The following is a 17,848-nucleotide window of genomic DNA, read 5'->3' as shown; positions in this document are numbered from 1 at the left end:
TGCCGAGTCCCACATTACACATACTATTTACACGCCTGATGCTATCACTTCACATACTGTTTACATGCCGAGTCCCCCATTACACATACTATTTACATGCCTGATGCTATCACTTCACATACTGTTTACATGCTGAGTCCCACATTACACATACTATTTACACGCCTGATGCTATCACTTCACATACTGTTTACATGCTGAGTCCCACATTACACATACTATTTACACGCCTGATCCCTTATCACACATACTCTTTACATTGGGAGCTGGATGGTCTTGACTGTGTGGTAGAGGGGGCTTTTTGGAGATGGACGATTTCATCTCTGTGGTGGGGAAGAGAGGGAGTGGGGGCACTAGTCACTTGATCCTGCCTACGGGCACCTGTGCCATCTTCCCACCACTGGCTACAATGAAACCATGGAAAGTTGGAGGGCTGCTGATGCAGCATCAGTGACTGCCATACGTGACTGCCATACACTATGCATATGCTTTAAAAAAAATAAGATTTTAAACCTACCGGTAAATCTATTTCTCCTAGTCCGTAGAGGATGCTGGGGACTCCATAAGGACCATGGGGTATAGACGGGCTCCACAGGAGATAGGGCACCTAAAAAGAACTTTGACTATGGGTGTGCACTGGCTCCTCCCTCTATGCCCCTCCTCCAGACCTCAGTTAGAGAACTGTGCCCAGAGGAGATGGACAATACAAGGCAGGATTTAGCAATCCAAGGGCAAGATTCATACCAGCCCACACCAATCATACCATGTAACCTGGAGCATACATAACCAGTTAACAGTATGAACAAACAACAGTAACGGTCCAAGACCGATGTCAACTGTAACATAACCCTTATGTAAGCAACAACTATATACAAGTCTTGCAGAGTTTCCGCACTGGGACGGGCGCCCAGCATCCTCTACGGACTAGGAGAAATAGATTTACCGGTAGGTTTAAAATCTTATTTTCTCTTACGTCCTAGAGGATGCTGGGGACTCCGTAAGGACCATGGGGATTATACCAAAGCATCCAATCGGGCGGGAGAGTGCGTATGACTCTGCAGCACCGACTGAGCAAACGCTAGGTCCTCATCAGCCAGGGTATCAAACTTGTAGAATTTAGCAAAAGTGTTTGACCCCGACCAAGTCGCCGCTCGGCAAAGTTGTAAAGCCAAGACGCCTCGGGCAGCCGCCCAAGAAGAGCCCACCTTCCTAGTGGAATGGGCCTTAACCGAATTTGGTACCGGCAATCCAGCCGTAGAGTGAGCCTGCTGAATCGTATTACAGATCCAGCGAGCAATAGTCTGCTTCGAAGCAGGAGCGCCAATCTTATTGGCTGCATACAGGACAAATAGAGCCTCTGTTTTCCTAATTTTAGCCGTCCTGGCTACATACATTTTTAAGGTCCTTACTACGTCCAGGGATCTGGAATCCTCCAGGTCACTTGTAGCCACAGGCACCACAATAGGTTGATTCATATGGAACGAAGAAACCACTTTAGGCAAAAATTGCGGACATGTCTCAATTCCGCTCGATCCACATGAAAAAATAAGAATTTACTCACCGGTAATTCTATTTCTCGTAGTCCGTAGTGGATGCTGGGTACTCCGTAAGGACCATGGGGAATAGACGGGCTCCGCAGGAGACTGGGCACTCTAAAAGAAAGATTAGGTACTATCTGGTGTGCACTGGCTCCTCCCTCTATGCCCCTCCTCCAGACCTCAGTTAGGGAAACTGTGCCCGGAAGAGCTGACACTACAAGGAAAGGATTTGGAATCCAGGGTAAGACTCATACCAGCCACACCGTACAACTCGTGATAACTATACCCAGTTAACAGTATGAATAACAACTGAGCCTCACTGAACAGATGGCTCATAACAATAACCCTTTAGTTAAGCAATAACTATATACAAGTATTGCAGAAAATCCGCACTTGGGACAGGCTCCCAGCATCCACTACGGACTACGAGAAATAGAATTACCGGTGAGTAAATTCCTATTTTCTCTGACTTCCTAGTGGATGCTGGGTACTCCGTAAGGACCATGGGGATTATACCAAAGCTCCCAAACGGGCGGGAGAGTGCGGATGACTCTGCAGCACCGCATGAGCAAACTCAAGGTCCTCCTCAGCCAGGGTATCAAACTTGTAGAATTTTGCAAACGTGTTTGACCCCGACCAGGTAGCAGCTCGGCAAAGTTGTAATGCCGAGACCCCTTGGGCAGCCGCCCAAGAAGAGCCCCCTTCCTCGTGGAATGGGCTTTTACTGATTTAGGATGCGGCAGTCCAGCCGCAGAATGTGCAAGTTGAATCGTGCTACAGATCCAGCGAGCAATAGTCTGCTTAGAAGAGGGAGCACCCAGCTTGTTGGGTGCATGCAAGATAAACAGCGAGTCAGTTTTTCTGACTCTAGCCGTCCTGGAAACATAGAATTTCAGGGCCCGGACTACGTCCAGCAACTTGGAATCCTCCAAGTCCCGAGTAGCCGCAGGCACCACAAAAGGTTGGTTCAAAAGAAACGCTGATACCACCTTACGGAGAAATTGGGTACGAGTCCTCAATTCTGCCCTGTCCATAAGGAAGATCAGATAAGGGCTTTTACATGACAAAGCCGCCCATTCTGACACACGCCTAGCCGAAGCCAAGGCCAAAAGCATGACCACTTTTCACGTGAGATACTTCAACTCCACGGTCTGAAGTGGCTCAAAACAATGTGATTTTAGGAAATTCCACACTACGTTGATATCCCAAGGTGCCACTGGAGGCACAAAAAAGGGGCTGAATATGCAGCACTCCCTTAAGAACATCTGAACTTCAGGCAGCGTCTTTCCTAGCCTTTAACAGCGTAGGAATCACTTCATCTGGAACGCCCTTTTCCGTTAGGATCCGACGTTCAACCGCCAAGCCTTCAAACGCAGCCACGGTAAGTCTTGGAACAGACAGGGCCCCTGCAGTAACAGGTCCTGTCTGAGAGACAGAGGCCATGGGTCCTCCGAGATCATTTCTTGTAGTTCTGGGTACCAAGTTCTTCTTGGCCTATCCTGACCTACGAATATAGTTCTTACTCCTTTCTTACTTACTATCCTCCGTACCTTGGGTATGAGAGGAAGAGGAGGGAACACATAAACCGACTGGTACACCCACGGTGACACTAGTGCGTCGCCTGAGGGTCTCTTGACCTGGCGCAATACTTTTTTAGCTTTTTGTTGAGGCGGGACGCCATCATGTCCACCTGTGGCCGTTCCAACAGTCTACAATCTGTGTGAAGACTTCTGAATGAAGTCCCCACTCTCCCGGGTGGAGGTCGTGCCTGCTGAGGAAGTCTGCTTCCTAGTTTTCCACACCCGGAATGAACACTGCTGACAGTGTTAGCACGTGATTCTCCGCCCATCGGAGAATCCTTGTGGCTTCTGCCAACGCCATCCTGCTTCTTGTGCCGACTTGTCGGTTTACATGGGCGACAGCCGTGATGTTGTCTGACTGAATCAGCACCAGCTGGTTTTGAAGCAGGGGTTCTGCTTGACTTGGGGCATTGTAAATGGCCCCTAGGTCCAGCATATTTGTGTGTAGGGAAGTCTCCTGACTTGACCATTGTCCTTGGAAGTTTCTTCCCTGAGTGACTGCTCCCCAACCTCGGAGGCTTGCATCCGCGGTCACCAGGACCCAGTCCTGAATGCCGAATCTGCGGCCCTCGAGAAGATGAGCACTCTGCAGCCACCACAGCAGAGACACCCTGGCCCTCGGGACAGGGTGATCAGCCGATGCATCTGAAGATGCGATCCTCACTTGACTAACAGGTCCCACTGAAAGTTCCTTGCATGGAACCTGCCGAAGGGAATTGCTTCGTAAGCAGCTACCATCTTTCCCAGGACTTGCGTGCAATGATGCACCGACACCTGTTTTGGTTTCAGGAGGTCTCTGACCAGAGATGACAACTCCTTGGCCTTCTCCTCCGGGAGAAACACCTTCTTCTGTTCTGTGTCCAGAAACATGCCCAATATCAGCAGACGCGTTGTAGGAATCAGCTGCGACTTTGGGATATTCAGAATCCAGCCATGCTGTTGTAACACTTCCTGAGATAGTGCTACACCGATCAACAACTGCTCCTTGGTCCTCGCCTTTATAAGGAGATCGTCCAATTACAGGATAATTATAACTCCCGTCTTTCGAAGGAGTATCATCATTTCGGCCATTACCTTGGTACAAACCCTCGGTGCCGTGGACAGACCAGACGGCAACGTCTGGAATTGGTAATGGCAGTTCTGTACCACAACCTTGAGGTACTCCTGGTAAGGTGGGTAAATGGGGACATTTAGGTAAGCCTCCATGATGTCCAGTGACACCATAAAATCCCCCTCTTCTAGGCTTGCAATAACCGCGCTGAGCGATTCTATTTTGAACTTGAACTTCTTTATATAAGTGTTCAAGGATTTCAAATTTAGAATGGGTCTCACCGAACCGTCTGGTTTCAGTATCACAAACATTGTGGAATAGTAACCTCGTCACTGTGGAAGGAGAGGAACTTTGATTATCACCTGCTGGAGGTACAGCTTGTGAATTGTCGCCAGTACTACCTCCCTTTCCTTGGGAGTAGCAGGCAAGGCTGATTTGAGGTAACGGCGAGGGGGAGACGTCTCGAACTCCATCTTGTATCCCTGAGATACCTGTAGAACCCAGAGATCCACCCGTGAGCGAACCCACTGGTCGCTGAAGTTCCGGAGACGGGCCCCCACCGCACCTGGCTCCACCTCTGGAGCCCCAGCGTCATGCGGTGGCCTTAGTGGAAGCCGGGGAGGATATTTGTTCCTGGGAACTGGCTGTCTGGTGCAGCTTTTTCCCTCTACCCCTGCCTCTGGGCAGAAAGGACGCGCCTCTTACCCGCTTGCCTTTCTGAGGCCGAAAGGACTGTACTTGATAATACGGTACTTTCTTAGGCTGTGAGGGAACCTGAGGTGAAAAAGTCGACTTCCCAGCTGTTGCTGTGGACACGAGGTCCGAGAGACCGTCCCCAAACAGTTCCTCACCCTTATAAGGCAAAACTTCCATGTGCCTTTTAGAATCAGCATCACCTGTCCACTGCCGAGTCCATAATACTCTCCTGGCAGAAATGGACATTGCATTAATTCTAGATGCCAGCCGGCAAATGTCCCTCTGTGCATCTCTCATATATAAGACTACATCTTTAATATGCTCTATAGTTAGCAAAATAGTATCTCTGTCAAGGGAATCAATGTTATCTGACAGGGAATCAGACCATGCTGCTGCAGCACTAAACATCCATGCTGAAGCAATAGCAGGTCTCAGTATAGTACCTGAGTGTGTATACACAGACTTCAGGATAGCCTCCTGCTTTCTATCTGCAGGCTCCTTTAAGGCGGCCGTATCCTGAGACGGCAGTTCCACCTTTTTTGATGAGCGTGTGAGCGCCTTGTCCACCCTAGGGGATGTCTCCCAGCGTAACCTATGCGTTGGCGGGAAAGGGTACGCCGTCAGTAACCTTTTAGAAATTACTAGTTTCTTATCAGGGGAACACCACGCTTCTTCACACAGTTCATTTAACTCATCAGATGGGGGAAAAGTCACTGGCTGCTTTTTCTCCCCAAACATAATACCCTTTTTTGTGGCAACCGGGTTTATGTCAGCAATGTGTAAAACATCTTTCATAGCCGTAATCATACATCGGATGGCCCTTGTGGACTGTACATTTATCTCATCCTCGTCGACACTGGGGTCAGACTCCGTGTCGACATCTGTGTCTGCCATCTGAGTCAGCGGGCGTTTTTGACTGAGGACAGGACCCCACAAAGTCCTTTGTGGAGACAAAGAGAGAGTATGCCAGCACACACCACAGCGCTATATAATCAGGGATTTACACTAACAAAAGCGATTTTCCCTATAGCTGCTTTTATATATAGTTTGCGCCTAAATTTAGTGCCCCCCCTCTCTTTTTTACCCTTGATGTCTGGAAACTGCAGGGGAGAGCCTGGGGAGCGGTCTTCCAGCGGAGCTGTGAAGAGAAAATGGCGCCGGTGTGCTGAGGAAGATAGCCCCGCCCCCTTCTCGGCGGACTTCTCCCGCTTTTTTATCTGTATAATGGCGGGGGATTATGCACATATACAGCTTAAAAGCTGTATTATGTGTCAATTAGCCATGTAAGGTACTCTAATTGCTGCCCAGGGCGCCCCCCCCCCAGCGCCCTGCACCCATCAGTGACCGGAGTGTGTGGTGTGCATAGGGAGCAATGGCGCACAGCTGCAGTGCTGTGCGCTACCTTAATGAAGACCGAAGTCTTCAGCCGCCGATTTTCAGGATTCTCTTCTGTCTTCTGGCTCTGCAAGGGGGACGGCGGCGCGGCTTCGGGACCGGACGATCGAGGTCGGGCCCTGTGTTCGATCCCTCTGGAGCTAATGGTGTCCAGTAGCCTTAGAAGCCCAAGCTAGCTGCAAGCAGGTAGGTTCGCTTCTCTCCCCTCAGTCCCTCGTAGCAGTGAGTCTGTTGCCAGCAGATCTCACTGAAAAGAAAAAACCTAACAAATACTTTCTTTTTCTAGAAGCTCAGGAGAGCCCCTAGTGTGCAACCAGCTCGGGCCGGGCACAGATTCTAACTGAGGTCTGGAGGAGGGGCATAGAGGGAGGAGCCAGTGCACACCAGATAGTACCTAATCTTTCTTTTAGAGTGCCCAGTCTCCTGCGGAGCCCGTCTATTCCCCATGGTCCTTACGGAGTACCCAGCATCCACTAGGACGTCAGAGAAATCAAGTAGGGGCTCTTGTGTGACAAAGCCGCCAATTCGGACACTCGCCTTGCTGATGCTAAGGCCAACAACATGACCACCTACCAGGTAAGAAATTTCAACTCAACCTTGTTAAGCGGTTCAAACCAGTGTAATTTTAGGAACTGCAACACCACGTTCAGGTCCCATTGTGCCACTGGCGGCACAAAAGGGGGCTGGATGTGCAGCACTCCCTTTACAAACGTCTGGATTTCTGGAAGAGAAGCCAACTCCTTCTGAAAGAAAATCGAGAGGGCCGAAATCTGTACCTTAACAGAGCCTAATTTCAGGCCCATATCCACTCCTGTCTGTAGAAAGTGGAGAAGACGACCCAGATGAAAATCTTCCGTAGGTGCATTCTTGGTCTCACACCAAGACACATACTTTCGCCAGATACGGTGATAATGTTTTATCGTCACCTCCTTCCTAGCCTTTATTAAAGTAGGGATGACCTCTTCCGGAATCCCCTTTTTTGCTAGGATTCGGCGTTCAACCGCCATGCAGTCAAACGTAACCGCGGTAAGTCTTGAAATACACAGGGCCCCTGCTGCAACAGGTCTTCCCTCAGAGGAAGAGGCCAGGGATCTCCTGTGAGCATCTCTTGTAGATCCGAGTACCAGGCCCTTCGAGGCCAGTCTGGGACAACGAGTATCGTCTGTACTCTTCTTCGTCTTATGATCCCCAACACTTTTGTGATGAGAGGAAGAGGAGGAAACACGTAGACCGATTTGAACACCCACGGTGTTACCAGAGCGTCTACTGCTACTGTCTGAGGGTCCCGAGACCTGGCGCAATACCTCCGAAGTTTTTTGTTGAGGCGTGACGCCATCATGTCTATTTGAGGAGTTCCCCAAAGACGTGTTACGTCTGCAAAGACTTCTTGATGAAGTCCCCACTCTCCTGGATGGAGATCGTGTCTGCTGAGGAAGTCTGCTTCCCAGTTGTCCACTCCCGGAATGAAGACAGCCGACAGAGCGCTTACATGATTTTCCGCCCAGCGAAGGAACCTTGTGGCTTCCGCCATCGCGACTCTGCTTCTTGTCCCGCCTTGGCGGTTCACATGAGCCACTGCTGTGACATTGTCTGATTGAATCAGAACCGGTAGGTTTCGAAGAAAACTCTCCGCTTGTCGAAGGCCGTTGTAAATGGCCCTGAGTTCCAACACATTGATGTGTAGACAAGACTCCTGGTCTGACCAAAGACCCTGAAAATGTTTTCCCTGTGTGACCGCTCCCCAACCTCGGAGGCTCGCGTCCGTGGTAACCAGGATCCAATCCTGAATTCCGAACCTGCGACCCTCCAGGAGGTGAGCACTTTGCAACCACCACAGGAGGGACACTCTGGTCCCTGGGGACAGAGTTATTTTCCGATGTAAGTGCAGATGGGACCCGGACCACTTGTCCAGAAGGTCCCATTGAAAAGTCCTTGCATGGAACCTTCCGAAGGGAATGGCCTCGTAGGCCGCCACCATTTTCCCCAGAACTCGAGTGCATTGGTGAACTGACACCCTTTTCGGTTTTAGTAGGTCTCTGACCATGTTCTGGATGTCTTGGGCTTTCTCTATTGGGAGGAAGACCTTCATTTGTTCCGTATCCAGTATCATACCTAGGAACGGTAGTCGAGTTGTCGGAATCAACTGTGACTTCGGTAGATTTAGAATCCAACCGTGTTGCTGGAGCACTCTCAGAGAGAGCGCCACACTGCTCAGTAATTTCTCCCTTGATCTCGCTTTTATCAGGAGATCGTCCAAGTATGGGATATTTGTGACTCTATGCTTGCGCAGGACCACCATCATTTCCGCCATTATCTTGGTGAAAATCCTCGGGCCGTGGAGAGTCCAAACGGCAACGTCTGAAATTGGTAATGACAATCCTGTACAGCGAATCTCAGGTATTCCTGATGGGGGGCATATATGGGGACATGAAGGTACGCATCCTTTATGTCCAGAGACACCATAAACTCCCCCTCCTCCATGTTGGCTATAATCGCCCTGAGAGATTCCATTTTGAATTTTAATCTTTTTATGTACAGGTTTAGGGATTTCAGACTTAAAATAGGTCTGACCGAACCGTCCGGTTTCGGGACCACAAATAGGGTTGAGTAGTAACCTCTTCCCTGCTGGTGCAGGGGAACCTTGATTATCACTTGCTGTGTACACAGCGTGTGAATTGCAGCTAACACTATATCCCTTTCCGATGTGGAAGCTGGTAGGGACGATTTTAAAAATCGGCACGGGGGCACCTCCTCGAATTCCAATTTGTAATCCTGGGAAACTATTTCCAACACCCAGGGATTCAGGTCCGAACTGACCCAGGCCTGACTGAAAAGTCGAAGACGTGCCCCCACCGGTGCGGACTCCCTCAGGGGAGCCCCAGCGTCATGCTGTGGGTTTTGGAGCAGCCGGGGAGGACTTTTGTTCCTGGGCACCTGCCGAAGCAGGTGCTCTCTTGCCTCTGCCCTTACCTCTGGCGAGGAAAGAGGATCCCCGACCTCTTTTGGACTTGTGCGACCGAAAGGACTGCATCTGATAGGGTGTTACTTTCTTTTGCTGTTGGGGAATATATGGTAAAAAATTTGATTTACCTGCTGTAGCTGTGGAAACCAGGTCCGTCAGCCCATCCCCAAACAATACATCACCCTTATAGGGTAGTACTTCCATATGTTTTTTGGAATCCGCATCACCCGTCCATTGGCGAGTCCATAAGGATCTTCTCGCTGAGACAGACATGGCATTGGCCCTAGAAGCTAGCAATCCAATGTCCCTTTGAGCATCCCTCATAAATAAGACTGCGTCTTTAATATGGGCTAGAGTTAGGAATATAGTATCCTTATCCATATTATCAAATTGATCTGTCAGCTCATCTGTCCAAGCTGCAATTGCGCTACACACCCATGCCGACGCAATTGTCGATCTTAGCACAGCACCCGTATGAGAATAAATACACTTTAAGGTAGTTTCTTGCCTGCGATCTGCAGGGTCCTTAAGGGCTGCTGTGTCAGGAGACGGTAGCGCCACTTTCTTGGACAAGCGCGTCAAGGCCTTGTCCACAGTGGGGGGTGATTCCCAAATCTCCCTGTCCAGCTTAGGGAATGGGTATGCCATATAAATTCTTTTGGGGATCTGCGGTCTCTTATCCGGAGTCTCCCAAGCTTTTCCAAAGAATTCATTTAATTCATGAGATGTGGGAAAGTTAATAATCTGTTTCTTTTCCTTAAACATGTGTACCCTTGTGTCGGGGACCGAGGGTTCATCCACAGTATGCAACACATCCCTTATTGCCACAATCATACACTGAATGGTTTTAGTCACCCTAGAGTGCAATTTTACTTCGTCATAGTCGACACTGGAATCAGAATCCGTGTCGGTAGTAGTGTCTTGTGTTAAGGGACGCTTTTGAGAGCCCGACGGGCCCTGTGAGTCGGTCCAATCCGAGGATTGACCCCCTGATGTCCCCCCTATTTCAGCCTTATCAAGCCTTTTATGTAAAGAAGCCACACTTGCATTCAACATATGCCACGTGTCCATCCAATCTGGAGTCGGCACAACCGACAGGGACTCACCACTCATTTGCTCCACCTCCTCCTTGGAGAAGCCTTCCGCCTCAGACATGTCGACACACACATACCGACACCCCACACACACAGGGATTAACCTATAAGGGGACAAAACCCCAACCAGGCCCTAAGGAGAGACAGAGAGAGAGTATGCCAGCACACACCAGCGCTTAAAAACACTGGAAAAATATGTCCAGATAGCGCTTTTCTATATATAATATGCCAATTCCCACTCACTGCGTCGCTAATGTGCCCCCTCCTCTTTTTTCCAGCCTGTGAAGTTCAGCAGGGGAGAGACCAGGGAGCCAGCGTTTTCCTTATGCAGCTTCTGTGGAGAAAATGGCACTGGTTAGTGCTGAGGATCAAGCCCCGCCCACCCGACGGCGGGCTTCGGTCCCAGTGATTTTTTAATAAAAATGGCGGGGGATCATAGATTTACTGCCTCCGCAGCCTAATCAAACTGTATTTGCCCAAATGTGAGGTTTATTGCTGCCCAGGGTGCCCCCCCCCTGCGCCCTGCACCCTTCAGTGCTGCTCTGTGTGTGTGTGTGTGACTGGGAGCAATGGCGCGCAGCTTACCGCTGCGCGCCTTACCTCATGAAGATCTGATGTCTCATGCCGCCTAAGATGTCTCTCATCCGGCTTCTTTCTTCGGCATCTGTGAGGAGGACGGCGGCGCGGCTCCGGGACGAACCCCAGGTGAGACCTGTGTTCCGACTCCCCCTGGAGCTAATGGTGTCCAGTAGCCTTAGAAGCAGTGCCCAACTTGACAAGCCAGCTCTGCTTCTCTCTCCTCAGTCCCACGATGCAGGGAGCCTGTTGCCAACAGGACTCCCTGAAAATAAAAAACCTAACAAAATTCTTCAACAGAAAACTCTGGAGAGCTCTCTGCAGTGCACCCATTCTCCTCTGGGCACAAGATCTAACTGAGGTCTGGAGGAGGGGCATAGAGGGAGGAGCCAGTGCACACCCATAGTCAAAGTTCTTTTTAGGTGCCCTATCTCCTGCGGAGCCCATCTATACCCCATGGTCCTTACGGAGTCCCCAGCATCCTCTAGGACGTAAGAGAAATAATAATTCTGGAACTCTCAGTGTCCTTAGCAACATGCATTAATGTTTCCCCACTAACAAGTTTAAAAGAGGATTATAGTAATTGTATGTGGAGTAGGAGTTAGCTGGCTCTTGTGCTACTGTAAATCTACATTTAAAGGTAGGGGTTTGATGTTTGTCTTTGCTTTAACCTATTATTGCTTTCTCTCACCCAAGTCGGAAACAATGTACGCGTATTTTTTGTTTTTTTTTACATTAATTATTTGGAAACACCCCCCTTCCCCCCTCCAAATTTGTCCCTGCTCTGGATCTACACAATTAGAATGTAAAAAAAATGAAGGTTTAGTTTTCAGTCTTACTGTGGAACCCCATTCCATTGGCAGACAGTCAGATCACGCATACTGACTCCTATAATCTGCTACAGAGCACAAGTCCCATGACACGCAGGCACTCACCGCATGGCATAGGCTGGTTTTACTTCATGAGGATTACGGCGATCGGACCAGAATATCAATAACCGGTCAAATAATGGCTCAATATTGGCGACAACGGAACGGCCTTCTGGGAAGATTTGTAGGAGCCCACCATGGACCTAAATAGCGAGAGAGAGAAATATATATATATATATATATATATATATATATATATATGGTTATAGATGGGATCTTATCAGCACTACAATGCATTAGAGGGGTCATTCCGAGTTGATCGCTCGCTAGCTGTTTTTAGCAGCCGTGCAAACGCTATGCCGACTACCACTGGGAGTGTATTTTAGCTTAACAGAAGTGCGAACGAAAATAAGATTTTATTTACCGGTAAATCTATTTCTCGTAGTCCGTAGTGGATGCTGGGGACTCCGTAAGGACCATGGGGATTAGACGGGCTCCGCAGGAGACATGGGCACTTTAAGAAAGAATTTAGATTCTGGTGTGTTCTGGCTCCTTCCTCTATGTCCCTCCTCCAGACCTCAGTTAGAGAAACTGTGCCCGGAAGAGCTGACAGTACAAGGAAAGGATTTTGGTAATCCAGGGCAAGATACATACCAGCCACACCAATCACACCGTATAACTTGTGATAAACTTACCCAGTCAACAGTATGAACAACAACAGAGCATCAGTACAACCCTGATGCAACTATAACATAACCCTTATTGCAGCAATAACTATATACAAGTATTGCAGAAGAAGTCCGCACTTGGGACGGGCGCCCAGCATCCACTACGGACTACGAGAAATAGATTTTACGGTAAGTAAAATCTTATTTTCTCTAACGTCCTAGTGGATGCTGGGGACTCCGTAAGGACCATGGGGATTATACCAAAGCTCCCAAACGGGCGGGTGAGTGCGGATTACTCTGCAGCACCGATTGAGCAAATACAAGGTCCTCCTCAGCCAGGGTATCAAACTTATAGAACTTTGCAAAAGTGTTTGAACCTGACCAAGTAGCCGCTCGGCACAGCTGTAATGCCGAGACCCCTCGGGCAGCCGCCCAAGAAGAGCCCACCTTCCTAGTGGAATGGGCCTTAACTGATTTTGGCAGCGGCAATCCAGCCGCAGAATGAGCCTGCTGAATCGTGTTACAGATCCAGCGAGCAATAGTTTGCTTTGAAGCAGGAGCACCAAGCTTGTTGGAAGCATACAGGATAAACAAAGACTCTGTTTTCCTGACCCTAGCCGTTCTGGCTACATAAACCTTCAAAGCCCTGACCACATCAAGCAACTCGGAATCCTCCAAGTCAGTAGTAGCCACAGGCACCACAATAGGTTGGGTTATATGAAAAGATGAAACCACTTTCGGCAGGAATTGTGGACGGGTCCTCAATTCTGCTCTATCCGCATGGAAAACCAGATAGGGGCTTTTATGTGACAAAGCCGCCAATTCTGACACACGCCTAGCCGAAGCCAAGGCTAGTAGCATGACCACCTTCCACGTGAGATATTTCAATTCCACCGTTTTGAGTGGTTCAAACCAGTGGGATTTCAGGAAACTCAACACCACGTTAAGATCCCAAGGTGCCACTGGAGGCACAAAAGGGGACTGAATATGCTGCACTCCCTTTACAAAGGTCTGAACTTCAGGTAGAGAAGCCAGCTCTTTTTGAAAGAAAATGGATAGGGCCGAAATCTGGACCTTAATGGTACCCAATTTTAGGCCCAAAGTCACTCCTGACTGTAGGAAGTGAAGGAAACGGCCCAGCTGGAATTCCTCCGTAGGGGCATTCCTGGCCTCACACCAAGCAACATATTTTCGCCATATACGGTGATAATGTTGAGCTGTCACGTCCTTCCTAGCCATTATCAGCGTAGGAATAACCTCATCCGGAATGCCTTTCTCTGCTAGGATCCGGCGTTCAACCGCCATGCCGTCAAACGCAGCCGCGGTAAGTCTTGGAACAGACAGGGCCCCTGTTGCAACAAGTCCTGTCTTAGAGGAAGAGGCCACGGTTCCTCTGTGAGCATTTCTTGCAGATCTGGATACCAAGTCCTCCTTGGCCAATCCGGAACAATGAGTATTGTTCTCACTCCTCTTTTTCTTATGATTCTCAGCACCTTGGATATGAGAGGAAGAGGAGGAAATACATAGACCGACTGGAACACCCACGGTGTCACCAGTGCGTCCACAGCTATCGCCTGAGGGTCTCTTGACCTGGCGCAAAACCTCTGTAGCTTTTTGTTGAGGCGGGATGCCATCATGTCCACCTATGGCAGTTCCCACGACTTGCAATCTGCGTGAAGACTTCTTGATGAAGTCCCCACTCTCCCGGGTGGAGGTCGTGCCTGTTGAAGAAGTCTGCTTCCCAGTTGTCCACTCCCGGAATGAACACTGCTGACAGTGCGCTTACGTGATTCTCCGCCCAGCGAAGAATTCTGGTGGCTTCCGCCATTGCCACCCTGCTCCTTGTGCCGCCTTGTCGGTTTACATGAGCCACAGCGGTGATGTTGTCTGACTGAATCAGAACCGGTTGGTCGCGAAGCAGGGTCTCCGCTTGACGTAGGGCGTTGAATATTGCCCTTAGTTCCAGGATGTTGATGTGAAGGCAAGTCTCCTGACTTGACCACAGACCTTGGAAATTTCTTCCCTGTGTGACTGCTCCCCACCCTCGGAGGCTTGCATCCGTGGTCACCAGGACCCAGTCCTGAATGCCGAATCTGCGGCCCTCGAGAAGGTGAGCACTCTGCAGCCACCACAGGAGAGACACCCTGGCCCTGGGGGATAGGGTGATTAACCGATGCATCTGAAGATGTGATCCGGACCATTTGTCCAGTAAGTCCCATTGAAAGGTCCTCGCATGGAACCTGCCGAAGGGAATGGCCTCGTATGATGCCACCATCTTTCCCAGGACTCGAGTGCAGTGATGCACTGACACCTTTTTTGGTTTTAATAGGTTTCCGACTAGTGTCATGAGTTCCTGAGCTTTCTCTATCGGGAGATAAACCCTTTTCTGGTCTGTGTCCAGAATCATGCCCAGTAAAGGCAGACGAGTCGTAGGAATCAACTGCGACTTTGGAATATTTAGAATCCAGCCGTGTTGCCGTAACACTTCCAGAGAACGTGCTATGCTGATCAGCAACTGCTCTCTTGACCTCGCTTTTATGAGGAGATCGTCCAAGTATGGGATAATTGTGACCCCTTACTTCCGCAGGAGTACCATCATTTCCGCCATTACCTTGGTAAATATTCTCGGAGCCGTGGAGAGACCAAACGGCAACGTCTGAAATAGGTAATGACAATCCTGTACCACAAATCTGAGGTACGCCTGATGAGGTGGATAAATGGGGACATGAAGGTATGCATCCTTTATGTCCAGAGACACCATAAAATCCCCACCTTCCAGGCTTGCGATGACCGCTCTCAGCGATTCCATCTTGAACCGGAACCTTTTCAGGTACATGTTCAGGGATTTTAAATTCAATATGGGTCTGACCGAACCGTCCGGTTTCAGTACTACAAACATGGTCGAATAATAACCCCTTCCTTGTTGAAGGAGGGGAACCTTGACCACCACCTGTTGAAGATACAATTTGTGAATTGCAGTTAACACTATTTCCCTCTCGAGGGGGGAAGCTGGCAGGGCCGATTTGAGGTATCGGTGAGGGGGCATCTCTTCGAATTCCAGCTTGTATCCCTGAGACACAATATCTATTGCCCAGGAATCCAACTGGGAGTGAACCCACTTGTGGCTGAAATTTCGGAGACGCTCCCCCACCAGGCCTAGCTCCGCCTGTGGAGCCCCAGCGTCATGCGGTGGATTTTGTGGAAGCCGGGGAGGACTTCTTTTCCTGGGAACTAGCTGTGTTGTGCAGCTTCTTTCCTCTGCCCCTGCCCCTGGCAAGAAAGGACGCACCTCAGACTTTCTTGCTTTTCTGTGATCGAAAGGACTGCATTTGGTAATACGGTGCTTTATTAGGCTGTGAGGAAACATATGGCAAAAAATTTGACTTTCCAGCAGTAGCTGTGGAGACCAGGTCCGAAAGACCCTCCCCAAACAATTCCTCACCCTTGTAAGGTAAAACCTCCATGTGCCTTTTTGAGTCGGCATCACCTGTCCATTGCCGAGTCCACAGGACCCTTCTGGCAGAAATCGACATAGCATTTATTCTAGAACCCAGTAGACTAATGTCTCTTTGAGCATCTCTCATATATAGGACAGCGTCTTTTATATGCCCCAGGGTCAATAGTAGTGTTCACTCTAGGTGTCTTTCACAGGGCGCTGCGCCCTGCCCCTTTTTTAGACACCTGAATGCCGCCCTGCCCATTTGTGTGCGCCCTCCCGCCCCGCACTTTGCTGCCCGCCGGACCCCGCCAAGCCACCGGACACATTACTGCAGTAATCCAGTGTGCTTAATCACAGTCACACTGTCTCCCTGCATGAGAGACAGAGACCTCCGCGGCCCGCCCCGTCTGTACCGCCCCATCTGTCCCGCCCACCTCGTCCGTCCCGCCCGCCCACCTCGTCCGTCCTTAGTTGTCAGCCGCCGCATCTCCCCTCCTCTGCGAGAGACAGGAGGGCTGGGTTTGCCTCTCCCGCCGAGGCAAACCCAGCCCTCCCTCCTCTCTGTGTGCATGGCCAGACACCCGCGGGCAGCCCCCATCTCCCACCAGCCAGTGCCACTGGCCAGCGTACCCATCTACCGGAGTGTGACCCTCAGCTGCCAGAGTGTGAGTAAGTAGATACACACAAAGTAATGAACATGTATTTTAATGCATTGCCATATCCTGCCCCCACCCCCTGCATGTGACCCCATTTACCCCCAGCCTTTGTGTGTGGCACACTTTACCCCCCTCACCCTGGTTTGTGCGCCCCCCCCCCCCGTGTGTGTGACACCTTGTGCCCTCCTGCCCCCCCCAACCCCCTGTGTGTGGCCCCACTACCCCTTGTCTTATGTGTGTGCGGAACCATCTACCCCCCCCCCCCCTCCTCCTCCAATGTGTCTCAGTGCTTTCTACCTGGTGCAATGTTTCTCGGTGCTCTCTACCTGGTGCAATGTTTCTCGGTGCTCTCTACCTGGTGCAATGTTTCTCGGTGCTCTCTACCTGGTGCAATGTTTCTCGGTGCTCTCTACCTGGTGCAATGTTTCTCGGTGCTCTCTACCTGGTGCAATGTTTCTCAGTGCTCTCTACCTGGTGCAATGTTTCTCAGTGCTCTCTACCTGGTGCAATGTTTCTCGGTGCTCTCTACCTGGTGCAATGTTTCTCGGTGCTCTCTACCTGGTGCAATGTTTCTCGGTGCTCTCTACCTGGTGCAATGTTTCTCGGTGCTCTCTACCTGGTGCAATGTTTCTCAGTGCTCTCTACCTGGTGCAATGTTTCTCGGTGCTCTCTACCTGGTGCAGTGTGTCTCAGTGCTCTCTACCTGGTGCAGTGTGTCTCAGTGCTCTCTACCTGGTGCAGTGTGTCTCAGTGCTCTCTACCTGGTGCAGTGTGTCTCAGTGCTCTCTACCTGGCGCAATGTGTATAACGTGCTCTGCCTGGCGCAAAGTGTAGAATGTGCTCTGCCTGGCGCAATATGTATAACGTGCTCTACCTGACGCAGTGTGTATAGGAGGTTCTACCTGGTGCAGTGTGTATTAGCTGCACTATTGTGTGGTGTAATGTGAATTGCCACTATTATGTGGCCATGCCCCTAACCCCACGAAAAACAACGCCCCTAAATTTTCGCCTTTGGCGCGCACTGCCCATTCTTTATCATGTGGGAATGGGAGGACCAAGCATTATAGTATGTACCTAATTTTGCCCTTCTAATTGAAAAATGTGCCCTCCCGAACGAAAAATGTGCCCTCCCGAATGAAAAATGTGCCCTACCCGTGATCAGCACCCTGCCCTAAAAAATTCCTAGAGTGAACACTACAATAGTATAGTATCCTTGTCTAAGGTATGAAGTTCCTCAGACAGGGTGTCCTCCAACCTTTTATGCAAGGAATTAACATTATCATTTAAAACCTTCCACATATCCATCCAGTCAGGTGTCGGCGCC

General features: G+C 50.0%; 1 protein-coding gene across 2 annotated transcripts in view; it reads right to left on the bottom strand.

Annotated features, from left to right (window-relative positions):
- Positions 1 to 17,848, bottom strand: part of EGLN2 (egl-9 family hypoxia inducible factor 2) — a 79,295-nt gene that overhangs the window by 13,339 nt on the left and 48,108 nt on the right. Inside the window, exon 4 of one of the 2 annotated variants that reach the window (XM_063937712.1) lies at positions 11,828 to 11,964. The exons of the other annotated variant lie outside the window; for it this stretch is intronic. Coding sequence (XP_063793782.1) covers positions 11,828 to 11,964 — 137 coding nt within the window. The remainder of the gene's footprint in view (positions 1 to 11,827; positions 11,965 to 17,848) is intronic. 2 annotated transcript variants of the gene reach the window in all.

Source organism: Pseudophryne corroboree, chromosome 8, assembly GCF_028390025.1.
Source record: "Pseudophryne corroboree isolate aPseCor3 chromosome 8, aPseCor3.hap2, whole genome shotgun sequence".
Lineage (NCBI taxonomy): Eukaryota > Metazoa > Chordata > Amphibia > Anura > Myobatrachidae > Pseudophryne > Pseudophryne corroboree.
The sequence above is the reverse complement of the archived record's forward strand: the minus strand, read 5'-3'. Positions and strand labels throughout refer to the sequence as shown.